This window comes from Cryptomeria japonica, chromosome 4, assembly GCF_030272615.1.
Source record: "Cryptomeria japonica chromosome 4, Sugi_1.0, whole genome shotgun sequence".
In the NCBI taxonomy this organism is placed as follows: Eukaryota; Viridiplantae; Streptophyta; class Pinopsida; order Cupressales; family Cupressaceae; genus Cryptomeria; species Cryptomeria japonica.
Window position 1 is genome coordinate 692,433,793 of NC_081408.1, and position 17,454 is coordinate 692,451,246.

The window sequence follows — 17,454 nt, forward strand, 5'->3', positions numbered from 1 at the left end:
TGAGGTTGTCTCCACAAGCAAGTGCTTTGGTCCAGAAGTATGGCGTCGTGTTCCTGCAATTCCCCAAGTTCACCTACATTAGGACGCAGGGCTTCTCCTTCCAGTCTTACAAATTGCCCAGATATCCATTAGATAAGCTTATATTGCTCAAGCTCATGAGGCAGTTGACTGCCTACGATCAGCTGCAGAAGAAGAAGAAGCAATCTATTGAATTTCCGATTGTCTTGGGAGATTTCATGGAGATATTGTTAGGCCCAATATGGAAAGCTAATGTACTGAGAGGGGAGGGGTGAATCAATACTTCAAAACTTTTCTTCAACAATAACTTTACTGTTATGCATAAACTGAATAGTGCAGTAACATAATATAAAGCTAAAACAAATAGATAACAATCATACATGATTCACTCCATAACACATATTTTGGTTACGCAGAAACTCTTGGTTAGAGAGAAAAACTGCGGTGGGGATGGCACCCACAACTTCACTCCTGCAATAATAAAGGTTGCTCGGTTAGAGCTACATGTTTAGCTATTTCTAATAGCTTACCCTGTTAGGAGTATCAAGATCTGTTAGATCTACCTTGCTAAAGGATTTTACAACACTTAATCTAAATACTGCACCTGGTTAGAGGCTTTACAATTTATAGACTTGATTAGAGTCTTTTACCCTGTTAAAGGTTTCTCTTACAACTTCAAAATATTACAATAAAATCTTTACAAATATCTGCAACTTTACATCTGAAATGTTATAGCAGATTCTATGTGCTCAGAATAAGATTACCTTGCTTATAGCATACCTTGGTAACCCATATAGTAACTCGGTAAACCCTTCTGTTTACTCTGTTCTTTGACTGTTCTCTGGAATCCTTCTCGGTGACCTCTGTGCCTCTGTAACAGTCATAACACTTAGTGCTTTCACATGTCTTGCTTCATATATTTCTCTATCTTCCTTTCTGTCATGCTACATGTATATATATGTTCTTAATCCATGTTGTATAAATAGATCTCTTATGACGGTGATCCATTCATTGCTTCGATCTTACAAATATGTTTTATCGAATGAATAACCATGCAAAATATTTCATTGGTTAGATGACCTCAAAATCATACACAATCTTTAAGTGCAATTACCAATGTGATAACAATTAGATGTTCCTTGATCTTGTAACACGTTTCCATATGTATGTCCAGGTTCAATGAATCTGGTAACATGTTTCACTCGGTGTATATCAACTCGATGTGTCATCTTTACTGCTCGGTAGACATGGAATGATACTCGGTAGATAGCTCGGTGTATACTACACTCTGAGACTACTTTCTTCTATAACCGACTGGACTGTGCATACCGACTGAATATTCCGATAGAGATAACCGACGAGTATATAGAATAACTTTGAACATAAAACTAATGGCAACTTGATAAGTAGTAACAATCTCCCCTTTTGACATTAGTTGAGATGTTTGACAAAAACTACTTTCAAAGTTATAACTCAATAATCTATATACTTGCAAAATTTGACTATACTGACAGTATATACAATAGTCAATGAAATAATATGTCCAGATATACTCCCCTTATCAATATACTGTACAAAACTCTGATTTTGCATGCTCGGTGATCTACTCTTGTTCTTTACTTACTGTTCTGTTCACTGCTTGCTCTGCTCGGTATACTCCCCCTATATACTACACTCCTTTTGCTTGATATTATACTTTGATGCTTTGAATACTATATCACTCCCCCTTTTTGACAAAAATCAAAATTTAGTTACCATTTGGTGGTGGCAACTGGTCAAAAATGGTTTTGTACTTTGTCCGTGCTTCGGTGAGAGCGACAGAGAGGGCATCCTTTACACTGTCCATTAAAGAATTTTGTGCTTGAATATCAGCCAATAATGATATTAAGCCATCTAAAGTGCTTCCCTCTTGTGTAGTAAACAAGTATGTGGCTCGGTTGATTTGTTCTTGGACGGATGAAAGATGAGGAAGGAATAATGTCTAAAGTGTCATTATGTCCATCCGGATCTTGTGTTCTTCATTTCTTAGGTCCAATTGTTGAGCCATGAGCTGTTGTAACTTTGTATAGAAATTCTGAACAGAATTGGGCTCTGTGGTCAACTTATTTGAGAGATCGGTGATCTCTTTCTCAATTGCTTCTGTTTTATTTTTGATGTCTTTAATGGATAAAGAAAATGTACAGAGTTTCTGAAATAAATAATGAATGTGCTTGAGTTGAGGGGTCAACTCAACAATAAATTTGACAAGTTTGACTTTGCCAATAGCTATAGCTTTCTGTACCTCTTTGTCTTTTAGCTTGCTCAAGTATTCGGATGCATCTACTCCAGATGTCTCTATCTTGGTTAGGAGTTCATCCAGTTGAATGTGGATGGCTGCATCTTTGGTTATTGTAGCTTCAGGTAGCATATATGTTAAGAGTGCTTTCACCTTCTGAAGTACTTTATTTTTCTTTTGAATGGCCATTTGCTTCTCTTGTTCGGCCTTTGCTTTGCATAGTTCATCGAAATCAATGAGTGCTTGCCCCTTTAATTTGGATATATCAACATTGGGCAACACTATTGGTTTTGACAAATCTACTTTGAAACTATGCTTTTTCATCTTCTTTTCTTTACCTTTTACCGATTGAACTAAGACAAGGGCTTGTGAGGCTTGATGACCCTCGGTAGGTTGCTCGGTAGAGGCAACACTTTGGTCGGTTTCTTTAGCCTCTGTAGTGTTCTTTGGTGTCTCGGTACTCAGTGTCTCAGTTGCAACATTTTCAGTGCTAGGAGGATCCTGAGACGTCTGTTCTTCAGTAGTACCTTCTCCTGCTGTAGACTTGTGATCTTCGGTGCCTTTATCCATATCCTGAGGGGTTTCAGTTGAGACAGGTTGATTGACCGGTGGATAAGGCTAAACTTGTTCCAAGACTGATTCACTGGATACAAGTTTTGCATATGCATTGCCTTCTATCATTTCCTGTTTCGCTGCCTCTGTATCCATGATATCTTCATCTATTTGAATGGTGTCAGCAGGATCTTGCTCGGTAACATCAGGATCTTGCTTGGTGACATCAACTATTTCCACTTCAGCTTGCTCACCGGCATCCTTGTTTCTAAAGATTTCCTGCCATTTTTCTTTTGTCTCATTTTCCACTTCAATATACAGCCCATTCATCAATTTCAAGGCCTTTTGTTTGACGAGGAACTTTGTGTGGTAGGTTGTCAGATGTTCTTTTATTTCAGCTACTGACATGTCAAGAAAGAGATGTACCAAACTTCTTTCTCTGATTTGTTTCTCCAAGTCCAGGGCATATTGCCACCTGTTATCAATATGTGCATATAATTCTTTTGGGAGAGAACTAGAGACTTCTAATGGGACCAATCGAAATTTTAGAAGTGTGCAGATGACAGCTTCTTCAATTTGTCTCTTTTCATCTTCATCTCTGGTCTCATACTTAACATATCTGAATCCTCCAAATCCACCATATTCTTTCAAATTAGTACAAAAATTTTCAACACTATGTAGATTTACCTTCTTGCTCTTGACAATCTGAAATTTGCTTGCATCCTCAGATTCTGTCACTGGACTCTTTTGCCAAAATGAGTCTCCGAGTAGATTTCTTGTAAGTCTTTGTTACCTTAGGAACAGTAACACTCTTTGTTTTCTTACTCGGTGAAGCTGCAGATGCTCTAGTGTTAAGTCGCTTTGCTGGAGGAGTCGGTGAGGCCTTTGATGTGTCCTGTTTCTTTCTTTTCAACACTTTTCCCTTAGGCAATTCGGTGCTCAGTGTTATAGCTGCCTCTTGGGCTTCAGATTCCTCTTCGGTAATGGCTATAGTGCCTTTGACAGGTGTGGAGGAAGAATTTTCTCCGAATTTCTCCGATAATGCCTTTATCATCTTTGTTGCCTTTCTTGTAGCTTTGGGTACTACAATGCTCATTTTTACTTTTTCCTTCACTTCTTCATAGGTTCCATACCTCAGCTTGGTAGCATGCCTTGGCAATGTAAGAAATGCATCAATTTGTTGTTGTGTGATGTCAAAATCAATCTCGTAACCCATAGGTGACTAAGATTGAGTTCTTGGTTCCACAGCATTCACATAACAGTGATCAGTGTCTACTTCAAAACATATGTCATCTTTGTATTTTTCCACTAGCTTGGGTGGAATCCAGTATCTGTTATGCATTTTCTCTTGAAATTTACTGAAGTAATCATCCATAATATCATTAAAATTATCACCTAGCTTCTTAATGAAGTCATTGATCTGATGGGTCAATGGTCGGTGTAGTTCCCAAACAACTTTACCGACTAATGGAAAGAATTTTTCAAAATAGAAAAACATGCATACAAGCAGTGATCCAAACTTTAGTGTATTAGCCGAGTTGTTCTTCTTCGGCTTCCTGATGGTGTTCAGATTCTCAAACAGGTTTTTCAGCAACACCTCACATAGATCAATTTTCATGCCTTTCTTCACAATTTTGTATGCTAAGTCTACTACTGCACAGGGTACATTGTTTTCCCTTGCCGATTGGAAGAAACAGTAGCCTATTACTCTAATGGCAAATTTTAGTTCTTCATCAGTGACATTGTTCAATTTCAATCCTCTACAATCTGATTCCACTCCAGTTAAACTGATCAATTCCTTCTGTGATATCATTTTTTGAGCTCGGGCATGATCATAAATGGGGTAACCGATAATCAGATGAATGATTTCCTTGGTAATCTTGAACGGTTGCTCTTCTAGCCACATGAAATCATCGTGAACTCTGCTCAGAACAAACTTGACCCACTGGGGTTTGAACACATGGGGATAGGTTAGGGCTTCAGTTAATCCCTTGATCTTAATGTGCTCATATTCGCTATTCAATTTACCATCGGTGCACAATTCATCATATGTTTCTTTGATTTCAACATGACCAAGTTCTTCAACACGACATTTGGTGAAGAATCTCACATCCTCGACTAATAACACTCTATCCAAATAAGTGAAAATGCGGTTTTGTCATCCTGTTCAGATGCAACTTTGGGAGTTAACGAGTAGTTTACTGAGGGCTTTTCTACATTCTTAACAACGATGGGATCTTGGATCTTAGGTGCCATTTGTAGATTTCAGATAAAAGCTAACAAAAGATCCTTAGGGTTTGAGGATTTTCAAATGGCAAATGCTTCACACTTAGCAAATAATAATAACTTGATAAGATCGGTAAACCAACTTAACAATGCGTTGAGATTGATGTAAATACCTTGAATTTTGCTTTGTAGGAGGTTTGATCGCCTTAGATTCACTTTGCTCTGCTCTCTTGAAAACTTGGTAAGTGAAAATGACCACGTAAATGCTTTAAGTACACAATATACCTTATCAAGCTCCGTGCAGGTTAGGTCAAAAACATTAAATGCACCCGGTTCCACTAAACTTTTTTTCTCCTTTTTTTTGCGCTTTAACCGAGTAACCAAACTTCCTTCATTTACCGACTTGACAGGTTTCTTGTATAGTGCTCCAAAAGACTTTGATAGAATTTCAAACTTACTAATACATCTTAACTATGCAGATTTTGACTTAAGTACATAATAAAAATAGGAATTGTTAAGATTTAATCTTGAGAGAATGCAGTCCCTTCATACCTTTACCGATTAATTTGGAATAAGTGCACCTAACTCGGTAGGTAAGGTGCTTTCTTCATTTGACACAATTTCCTTCTTTTTCCAAATCATCTTTAATTTTTCTTTTATTTCCTCAGTGTCTTTTCTAGGTTGATCTCTGCAATCTCCAGCCAAGTTTCCAACTTTGTGACAATGAAAACATGCCATACCAGGATTTCTCCATGATCTTCGATTGTTCATCCTAAACCTTATAAAGCAGTTGGCACTTATATGTCAATATCTCCCACAACATTCACACCATATCCTTGTATTGTAATCCCATGGTACTGCAGAATACTGTCGGTAAGGATCTGTGTGAGCTTGGTAACCTCTAGCATTTGCTCGGTGTGCAGACCACATATAGTTATTTTGCTTAAGCCAACACTTCTCAGTATTGTGTCCAAATCTATTGCAGTTTTTACAAAACCCTTTGAATTTTGCCTTCTAATAATTGTTAACAGACTTTGTCCTACATTGATTAGATGTGTGACCATATTTATTGCAATTGTAACAATAACCATTGGACTTAGTGACATTCGGTTGCTTACCTTTTCTGATTTGGCACATGTTGGCAGTGTTACCTTGATTTCCACAGTAGTTGCAAATTGGCTTCTTTCTTTTGATGTTCTTCTTGATTCCACCTTGCTTTGATGATTCTCCTCTCTCGGTAGCATGGATGCCCTTCTCGGTAGAGTCTTTTCCTTTGTAACCGAGTCCTGCATCTTTGTTGGTTCTTCTTGTATTTAGTTGCTCATCCAACATCTTTGATGCTTCATAACTCTTCTTCAGTGTTTCTTTGGATTTTATCTCTGTTTCAAGTTCATTGGTCAACCTTGATACTTCAAGTTTCAATGCTTGATTCTCACCATCTTTCAAATTTGCTTCATGATGTGCATAACCTAGTTGATCTGACAGGTTTTGTTGAATTCCAATCATCCTTGTGATTTCATCATTCTTATCAGATACTAAGGCTAGAAGTTGTTGTTTCTCTCTTTCTAGATCTCTTACCTTATCCTCGGCTGTCCTCAATGCATCAAGATTTTCAGTCATCTGTGTGCTGAAATGTTCATGTTCTCTTTTCATTGCTTTTAGTTGATCAGCCAGTGCTTTGTTCTTTTCTTTCAATACTCCAATCATTTCTTCAATCTCTTCAGACATACTGTTCTCAGATGATGTCTCAATTTGTTCCACTAACTCTTGAAAGTCCTACAAATCATCAGATAATCTTCTTCTCACTTTCAGAGATTTTTGCATTTGCCTTTGCATGTCTGCAATCACTTGATTAGCATGGTCCAGCTCTTCTTGCAGATACACAATCCTCCGAGATTGTTTATAGCCTTCCATTGATAAGATCTTTCTCTTTAGGCAGTGAAACCCTTTTCCAAGATTGACGCTCTGATACCAATTGTTAGGCCCAATATGGAAAGCTAATGTACTAAGAGGGGAGGGGTGAATCAGTACTTCAAAACTTTTCTTCAACAATAACTTTACTGTTATGCATAAACTGAATAGTGCAGTAACATAATATAAAGCTAAAACAAATAGATAACAATCATACATGATTCACTCCATAACACATATATTTTGGTTACGCAAAAACTCTTGGTTAGAGAGAAAAACTGTGGTGAGGATGGCACCCACAACTTTACTACTGCAATAATAAAGGTTGCTCGGTTAAAGCTACATGTTTAGCTATTTCTGATAGCTTACCCTGTTAGGAGTATCAAGATCTGTTAGATCTACCTTGCTAAAGGATTTTACAACACTTAATCTAAATATTGCACCTGCTTAGAGGCTTTACAATTTATAGACTTGATTAGAGTCTTTTACCCTGTTAAAGGTTTCTCTTACAACTTCAAAATATTACAAGAAAATCTTTACAAATATCTGCAACTTTACATCTGAAATGTTATAGCAGATTCTATGCGCTCAGAATAAGATTACCTTGCTTATAGCATACCTCGATAACCCATATAGTAACTCGGTAAACCCTTTTGTTTACTCTGTTCTTTGACTGTTCTCTGGAATCCTTCTCGGTGACCTCTATGTCTCTATAACGGTCATAACACTTAGTGCTTTCACATGTCTTGCTTCATATATTTCTCTATCTTCGTTTCTATCATGCTACATGTATATATCTGTTCTTAATCCATGTTGTATAAATAGATCTCTTATGACGGTGATCCATTCATTGCTTCAATCTTACAAATATGTTTTATCGAATGAATAACCATGCAAAATATTTCATTGGTTAGATGACCTCAAAATCATACACAATCTTTAAGTGCAATTACCAATGTGATAACGGTTAGATGTTCCTTGATCTTGTAACACGTTTCCATATGTATGTCCAGGTTCAATGAATTTGGTAATACGTTTCACTCGGTGTATATCAACTCGGTGTGTCATCTTTGCTGCTCGGTAGACATGGAATGATACTCGGTAGACAGCTCGGTGTATACTACGCTCTGAGACTACTTTCTTCTATAACCGACTGGACTGTGCATACCGACTAAATATTTCGATAGAGATAACCGACTAGAGTATATAGAATAACTTTGAACATAAAACTAATGGCAACTTGATAAGTAGTAACAGATATGCCCAGGATTGGAGGTCGTTGAAAGTGCAGCAAGCGAATTGGCGTTCTATCACCTACCATTTTACACTTCCAGGGCCCAATATGATCCTTATAGCCAGATTAGGAAGGTTGTCGATGTCAAATTCATACATAGATTTCACTTGGAGGATTACTGGGCAGGTGCCGAGGATGATTTTGAGGTCCGGAGAAGAATGCACTCCAGACTGCCCCTCGACACCATCAAAATAAGTGAGATTCATCAGGTACCAGACTAGGTGAAGGAAGACTCAGATTTGATGCAACCCGAATTTGAGAGGATAAAGGATCAACCTATCCTATTGCCAGATTGGTCGAAGCTTGAGATAGATGATTTGAACATTTTGGCTAGGCTAGTGCTAAAATTCACTAAGCACTGGATTGATAGGCAGACAAGAAAGTTGGTGGAAAACCATGTCATCTGACATACCAACTGATGGGAAATCTGGATTCTCACAGCGAGGCAACTAAAGGCTCTTCACAAGGTCAAGCAAGAAGAGAGGCCCAGGTGGACAAAGGAAAAAATGCCCCAAAGAGGCCAAGGGTAACAAAGACAAAGGATACCCAACAGGAAATCCCGCGCGAGGTTCAGCAGGAAGCCCAGCAGGAGGAGCCTCCACAAAAGAGAACGAGGACAGGAAGGGAACATTCACTAGTCAGCTCCGCAAACGTACAATAAGTAGAAATGTTCCCACATCCCGCAGGCCCACTTCCAGGGAACGTTTCAGCACCTGATATACTTAGCATCAATGCTTCACAGGGCCGTCATCAGCCAAGAAGTCAGAGACAAGAAGTTTCCCCACACCTGGAAGAAGTTCGCAAGGATAATTTCGTAGAGACTATCTTTGGCGAAATGGAAGAGGAATCTCAAGAACAGGAGCATGCAGAGGATTACAGACATTCCATTCCCGCGCCAAATTGGTTGGTAGGCAGATTGGGAAATGAAGCAGAAGGAGGGACCAATCCTACTCAGGAATTAGAAGAATTATTGAAGAGGATGGATCAGCCACCGGAAAGAAAAGCCCCCCGGAAGTTTTCCAAGATAGTCAGGGAAGAATCCGGAGCCCGGACCTTGCACATTGCTGAACCTGCGGTGGATAAGGATAGGAGTGAGATTAGGCAGGAAGATTACGTCATCAGACAGGTGGATCTTGGCCATGCTTCCACTGGTCAAGTAATGGGAGATTTCAACGATTCTTCCTTTGCCATGAAGGAGAAATTGCTGAAGTCAAAGGCAAAATGCAAGCGGCTGAAGGAGGAAAACGGACTTCTATGTGAGTACGTCAGGAGTTTCAATAAACCCCTCAGGGAAGCGGGTCCTTCATCCACTCCCCCTCCCTTCCTTCCCAAGGAAGTAATTGATGATGCAGAACTTACAAAGGCAATGGCACAAAATTCCCGAGAATGGGTAGAAGATGTTTATGCTGAGGCAGGAAAATTTGTAGAAGATCTAGCTCAGCTCCATTCGAAGTTCGTGGCCCTCCTAAGTAGGTTGGAAACGGCGGAAGGACTATGGGAAGATGTTAATGTCTACCAAGACTTAACTATTTCCCGACTCAGGGCCCTGACAAGGACTCCAAGGCAAACACTGGTAGACGGGAAAGTAATCCAAGAGAATGAAGCCTATGACTTTCCCCGATGGTTCTACGCCATCTATTCAGGGAAGAACACCCTTGATAAATTCAGCATTGATTCTGTCACTTTGAAGGAGTCTGTCAGAGGGATACAGGAAGAAATCCTCAGTGCCATGGAAGCTTTATTTTCAAGGAAACTCAGCGACGGAGGAATAACAATGAATTCCTTGAAATCCCAGTTGCATGATTTCTTCTTCGTCGGTTCGTTTCCTAAGGAACGCATTGCGAACGTTTCTTCATTCTCCGGTATGATGAAGAAAACACAGGAAGCCATGGCAGAGTGGGAAGGTTTCTTTTCCTGAAGCGAAGAGGAGATTGCCTTGATGGAATTCAACATCGAGAATGTGCCAAGTGTCTCCATCGGAGAACTAGAGGTCGTCGTCAGTAGGTTCATTGCATACGCCATTAATGAACGAGATAATGGTCGTCCATTTTTGGACGAAAGTCTTTTGACTGAATAGTGATGGCGTATTTATGGTTGAAGGAGCATTGACTAGGCGTGGGACTAGTCAACGCATGCCACCACGGGATAGAGAATCTTCTTGCATGTCGTCCTCTCATTATGGTTTTATGACAGATTCTTCTTCCATGTCGCCGTCACTTGGAGAGTGATAGGCATTTATGACGATGTCAGTCATATTCTGGGCATGGTCATCATCATGGGGCGCACTTAATGTGCTAATGGGTGCTATTTTAGGTTCTTTTAAATTTATTGTAAATGAGCGTAATGGGTTATTTAATGCAGATTCCCACCTTGTTGCACCTTGAGTGGGGAATCTTTAGGGCAAACCCTAATTAGGGTTTGGCATGTAATCATGGCTTGAGGCCTATATAAGGGGGTGACCCCCTCATTTGTAAGGAGGAGAGACTATCGTCAGAGATTGTTGCTAAGAGTTTTTGAAGCAAACACTTAATACATTGTTCAATTGTTGGTGTGTTCTTGTGTTGTTTGGAACTCGCATGGTCTCGTTCTCTTCATAGATTAGATTTGTTTTCATGCTATTAGATGAACTGAATTTGATAGGATCGCTTGTTGCCAAATTCGTGCTCATACTTTTGGTGTGCAGCTGATTGTTGCATACCATGCAAAGTTAGTCTGAGCCTCGTTATATGTGTATGTTCAACTTCGATTGTTAGAAGAGATTGTTCTATCTGATGGTTTCTTTTGACGATTTGAAAATCTTTAGCACTCCCCCTGAAGATTGCACCGCCTTCGTGTAGTTGTGCGTTGTTGGCAAAGCGAAGCGCGATTGGATTTTGCTCAAGTTATCCCGTCTCCTTGTTCCTAGGATTAGATTACCTTTAGTTTAGTTTCCCTCTACCCTATCCCTATTTACTTTCTGCATATTTCAAAGTCCAAAAATCTAAAACTTAGAGCTTCATTGCAAATCATCCGTGTCAATAAATTCTTGAGCTCGCATAAATTTCTTCGACATACGTAAGGCCCCTTGGATTACCAGCAATCACATCAGCCAACTGAGTCACACCCGTAGCATAAAGGAATCTTGGAGTCGATTGTCTGATTCTCCTACAATATCAGCATGCAATCGTACTTTGATCAAGAGAGAATGAAGTGACTGTTAGGCAACTTTATTCTGTGTTAGACGCGGTCATAAAAAACACGTCAACCAGACGTATGACTAGTAGGGGTGCTGTTTTGAAAAATCAACGAAGGGGAACCACCAGCACAGCGGCAGGTATCACTACCACAAATCAGCTTGGCCGTACTTGCAGCAGAAACCACGGAGGGTACCAGTACAATAGACCAGACAATGGCAAGAGAGGTCGTGCCAGGAAAAGACATGACGGCAGCACAGGGAATCGGTCTAGTTGTTTATCATTATTACTTATGCTGTGAATATATGAATGTACTGGTACATGAATACTTGGTACGTGTGGAAAACACTGTGTTATCTGTGAGTTTTACCAACCTTACATTAAGGACTAAACACGTGGAGTCTTCAACTTTAAAGGACTCGATTAGAACGGTGCAGGAAGAAATTATTAGCAAGATTGAAGCACTGTTCTCAAAAAAGCTGAGTGAAGTTGGAGTGACAGTGAACTCCCTGAAATCCCAACTGCACAAATTCTTCTTCGTAGGTTCATTTTCCAAGAAACATTTTGCAAATGTTTCTTCATTCTCCAGCACGATGAAGAAAACACAGGAAATGATGGTGGAGTGGGAAAACTTCTTTTCCAAGAGCGAGGAAGAAATCACCTTGATGGAGTTCGACATTGAAAGCGTGCCAAGTGTCTTCGTAGGAGAGCTGGAAGCCGTCATCACTAAGTTCATCACGTATGCAATTAATGAGCAGGATAACGGTCGTCCATTCTTGGACAAGAAACTTTTGACTGAGTAGTGGTGGCGCATTTACTGCTAGAATATTTTGACTTAGTGGCGGCCTGGTCAATGCATGTTGAATGCATGGAGAATCTTTTTGCATGCAGCCGTCGTATTAATGATTTTGTGACAGATTCCTTTTGCATGTAGCGGTCGCATGAAGAATGATGGGCATTTATGTCTGCATGAGGAATATTTATGGTATTTTGGGCAAATTTGATGTAATGGGGTGCATTTAATGCATAAATGGATGCCATTTTGGGGCTTATTTGAATTTATTGTATATGGGCTTAGTGGGCATTAATTATTGATTCCCACCTTGTTGCATCTTGAGTGGGGAATCTTCTATGGTGAAACCCTAATTAGGGTTTGCATGTTCTCATAGCTCAAGGCCAATATAAAGGGGTGACCCCCTCATTTGTAAAGGGAGGAGAGATTGTTTTCTAAGATTGTTGCATGAAGATTGTTGAAGTAGCCAACTTAATACGTTGTTCAAATTGATGGTGTATTCTTGTTCTATTTTAGCAATCTGCATGGTCTTGCTCTCTTCAATTAGAATAGATTTGCTTTTAAGTTGTTAAACGAACTGGATTTGATAGGATTGCTTATTGCAGAGTCCACACTCATACTTTTTATGTGCAGCTGATTGTTGCATATTTTGCAAAGTTAGCCTAAGCCTATCATATGTGTATGCTTAACTTCGATTATCAGTGAAGATTGTTCGACTTGATGATCTCCATTGGTGATTTGAGAAACCTCTTCACACCCTCTGAAGATTGTACCGCATTCGGGTAGTTGTGCTCTGCTGGCAAAATGAAGCGTGGTTTGACTTTGCAAGAGTAATCCCATCTCCTTGTTCTTAGGATTAAGTTAGTCTTAGTGTAGTTTCTTAAACCCTTGCCTTATTTACTTCCAATATTTTCCAAATCAAAAAGTCCTGCAAAAACATTGTTTTCAAAGCTAAGTCATTCGTATCAAATCCTTGAACTTGCACAAATTTGTTATCCTCTTCAAATGAATGTGTAAGGCCCCTTGGGTTAACAGCAAACTCGTCAACTGACCAAGTCACGTCCAGGCTTAAAGGAACCTTGGAGTTAGCCGTTTGAACTTTTTTGCAATCTTAGCACATGGTATAACTTTGATCAAGAGAGAATAGAGTGACCATTGGTAAACTTTATTCTGTGTTAGACGCTGTCATAAAAAACACGTCAACGGGTATGTCAATCCAAATTACCCATGTTTGGATGAAATTTAAGATGGCATGTACTCCATGTTGAAAAAATAAGAACCATAATAAAAGTCAAGAAGCATGACCACATAGAAGCATTTTTCAAAAAGGTGCAAAAGATCATTGATGATCATTTGCTTTGTCTCCAAAATATTATAGCTCAAAGATACTTTCTTTTCCAAGGAGGGTGGCACAATATAGGGATGAGGAGGAGGCTGCTAGCTAAAAGATTGCATTCAGAAGAATATTCCCAAATGTAGATATACAAAGTATTGTCTTGGGTGAAAGTGGCCACTTCATATCTTCAAAGAGCAAAGATGAGGAGCTATCTGAACTCAAGGAAGCAGTGTTTGACAATGACTTTGAATTCTAAGCTTGTTGCTGCATGCTTACAGCTTAATATTTTCTGCCTCAGATACTCAAGTTATGATCATTAAGGTCTCAAGTTCATGCTACAGTTCTTTATGATTGTATATGACGTTCTAATAAACTATTCCATATTAGAATTGTAGACTTCAAATTATCAATTTGTTTTTTAAATGGATGGTTACATCCATTCCTCAAAGTGCCATAGTTAATGGAGAGACACTAACGAACTAGTTCTTATTGGTATATGTTATCATCATCAATTTTCTTTTCAAATGGATGGTTACGGCCATCCCCTGGGTACTATAGTTGCTGGGGAGACTTGAACCTGTGACACAATGATGTGTAACCCAGCTGCTTACCATTGAACAACAGCTCTCATATATCATTAATTTTCAAGTTCATTGTCATAGATAAATGAGAGTTCTTACATTCGCAACGTATTTCCTTAAAATGTTTAAGTAAACGCCAAAATGAAGCCCATAACATTTCTAGATTTTTTCATATACATGAAAATTACGAATAATTTGCAATCCCCTGCTTTGCATTCCCCAAAATCATGGCAATTTCTATACACAGAAAAGTCTTGTTCACCAAATTGACATTTGTCATGGCCTCCAGTTAAAACAGCAGTTGACTAAAAATGCGTTTACAAATAATAAAAAAGTCCTTAAATTATTATTTTCGCAGAATACTCTACAAAACCTAGGGTTTAAAGCCAAGCGATTACAATTACAGAATCAAGAAACATTTGGTTCAGAACAAAATCAACATCCAAAGATAAAGGAAGGCTTACCTTAAGAGGCCGGTTTATATATTTGTCATTTAATTTAGCAGGATCGTAGACTGTGGCCTCAGTCGCTCTGGCCAAAGCCCTCGCTTCCGCTTCTGCATCACCATTCCTTCCACTGCTAAGTGGAGCCTTCAGACTCCTCTCTAAACTCCTCACTATGTTATCATTGTTTTTATTGTTGTTAATATTGCCTCGTGCCAATTCCCCTGGCCGCGGCTCAGCCAGAGTAGCTCTGACATTGGGTCTAAATTTAGCAGAGCCAGATATTCTGCCATTGTTTTGCTTCCAGCTGGTGCAATTGAAGAGTGGCAGAGTGGCCGAGGCCATTGTGCTCTCACTTTTCCGCTAAATTTGGAATAATCATAAAAGATGAAAGAAGAGAAAATATGTACACTAGTCCTGTTCTCAAAACTTTCTTAATTTGATTGGATTGTTTTGTGATTTGGATAATCTAGTCTTCTGGTCTAGCAATCTGTCCACGTGGCAAATTCAAGTGGCTACTGGCCACCTAAACGAATGAGGGGCCACGTGTATAAAACCCTGATTTTTGGGGTTTGTTTTTTCCATGCGCTCTCAATCAAATGGAACTTTCTTGCAGTGGGTCACGCCTTGAGTATTTTATGATATCCACTAGTCATGGATATCTACAAAAGATTTTGATTAATTCAAAATTGGTATATTTATTGATATATGGATATCATCTTTGTTTGTTTTAAGGTGGTGGTTGGGAGGATACCCAAACCTCTATTATTTTTGCACTATGAAACAAGGAGTACCTAATTGATATTATCAATTAAGTGTGAGGAGCATGGCGTCAATTCACTAAAATATTTCAAGGTGTACTATCAGTCTCATTTCTTTAAAGTATTATAGGTCTTATATTCAACAAGATTCTTCATGATCTTTTGATTAAGAATCGACAAATGAAAGTATCCATTTCACTAGAATCATTTAAGATATGCAACCTCATTCTTTTCAAGTATCATGGGTCTTGTACACAACAAGACTTGATCCTTTGTGTACACCTTCTAAGTAATTCAACTTCACAAGTAAACTAAAGACCACTTATCGCATATTGATCATATTGGACTAATATTCAACTTCACAATTTATCGCTCAAGAGATTGTGAAAGATGAAGGCCAACTTCGAAAGATTGCAATGGACCTTTAGAAAAGAATTGGCACATTAACATTTTGAATTAAGTAGAAATGAGAGCTTGCTTACATTAATGCTTTTGTTGCTCAAGGAAGAAATCTAAGTGAGAAGTGGGTTGTTGATATTCGAATCACTTTTTTACTTGTTGGGTATAGTTGTTTCCATCCTCCTTACATGTACACCATATCTCTTGTTTTTCATCCAAATTGACAAGAAAAAGCTAAGAATTAAGCTATAAAGTTATGGCAAAAGGATGATGCATTGACCTTGCCACATTTAACATATTTGAACAGCCTAAATATGATATTATTATAATCAACTCACATGTAGCTATAAGATGAATTTCAAAAAATATAAACAAGAACTAGATATTAGTGTAAGCAAGTTATAGACAAATCTAAATGTGCTCTAAAAATTATCCATGGGTGACAACTATTTACTATCATTCTATTATTGTTAAGCTGCCTAATAAGACGACCATGTTTTGCTTTATTATACTTTGTTATTCCACTTGATCAACCCAATAACTTTGTAAGTGACTTATGAAATATTGTACAGAAAATATATCCTTGGATGTTATATAATGTCAATAATATCTATGACTCTAAGATAAGGTGATGTGTGTTGAAAGATGTTTTGACTAGAGATTAGGCATTACACACCCTATTAGTAGCGATAAAATATTTTATAGTACATCCTTGTTAGATTCAAGTTTATATGTATATATACAAATATATACGTACATATATGTTTAAATGTGCATATATATATATATATATATATATATATATATATATATATATATATATATATATATATATATATGTATATATATATATATACATATATATATATATATATATATATATATATATATATATATATATATATATATATATATATATCTGTGTGTGTGTGTAATGTATATATGTGTTTGTATATGTATATATGTGTATATGTATATGTATGTGTGTGTGTGTGTGTGTGTGTGTGTGTGTGTGTGTGTGTGTGTGTGTGTGTGTGTATACATGTATACATATGCATACATACATGTATATATACATGTATACATACATATATATATACATGTATGTATGTATATGTATACATGTATGCATATATACATATACATACATATATAGATATACATACACACACACACACATATATATATACATACACACATATATGTATGTATGTATGTATGTATGTATGTATGTATACACACACACACACACACACACACACACACACATGTATGTATGTATGTATATGTAGGTATTTATATATTATATTTATTATTTAATAAATACAATTATTCCTCCCTTTTATAAGAGTCTCCATAAATATTCTTAGTAATCTCTATTTTAACCAAAGGATCATATTATATTTTATTTTTCTATATCCCTTTAATGCTTTCATAACTTTCTTGTCACTTTGGGGAAATGTTTCATAACATTTCTCCCCTTGTAACTTAGTTGTTGTTATCAATAACTTAAGTTGAATCTACATCATAACTCACAAAATTTATAATAACTTAAATAAGTATTGATGCAACACTATCAAAATCATAATTAATATATTTCACTTTAATTTCATCTATAGTTTTATTTCACAAATTTTATATCCTTCCAATAATTCTTTCTAGATTAACTTTATTCAAAATTAGATCAAATAG

At 37.7% G+C, this 17,454-nt stretch overlaps 1 protein-coding gene across 1 annotated transcript in view; it reads right to left on the reverse strand.

Moving 5' to 3' along the window:
• LOC131041608 (protein ACTIVITY OF BC1 COMPLEX KINASE 3, chloroplastic) overlaps positions 1–15,055 on the reverse strand; it is a 124,187-nt gene extending 109,132 nt beyond the window's left edge. Inside the window, exon 1 of the mRNA XM_057974744.2 lies at positions 14,624–15,055. Within this exon, the coding sequence (XP_057830727.2) occupies positions 14,624–14,947 (324 nt within the window). The 5' untranslated portion in view covers positions 14,948–15,055. The remainder of the gene's footprint in view (positions 1–14,623) is intronic.
• Positions 15,056–17,454: the final 2,399 nt, after the last annotated feature.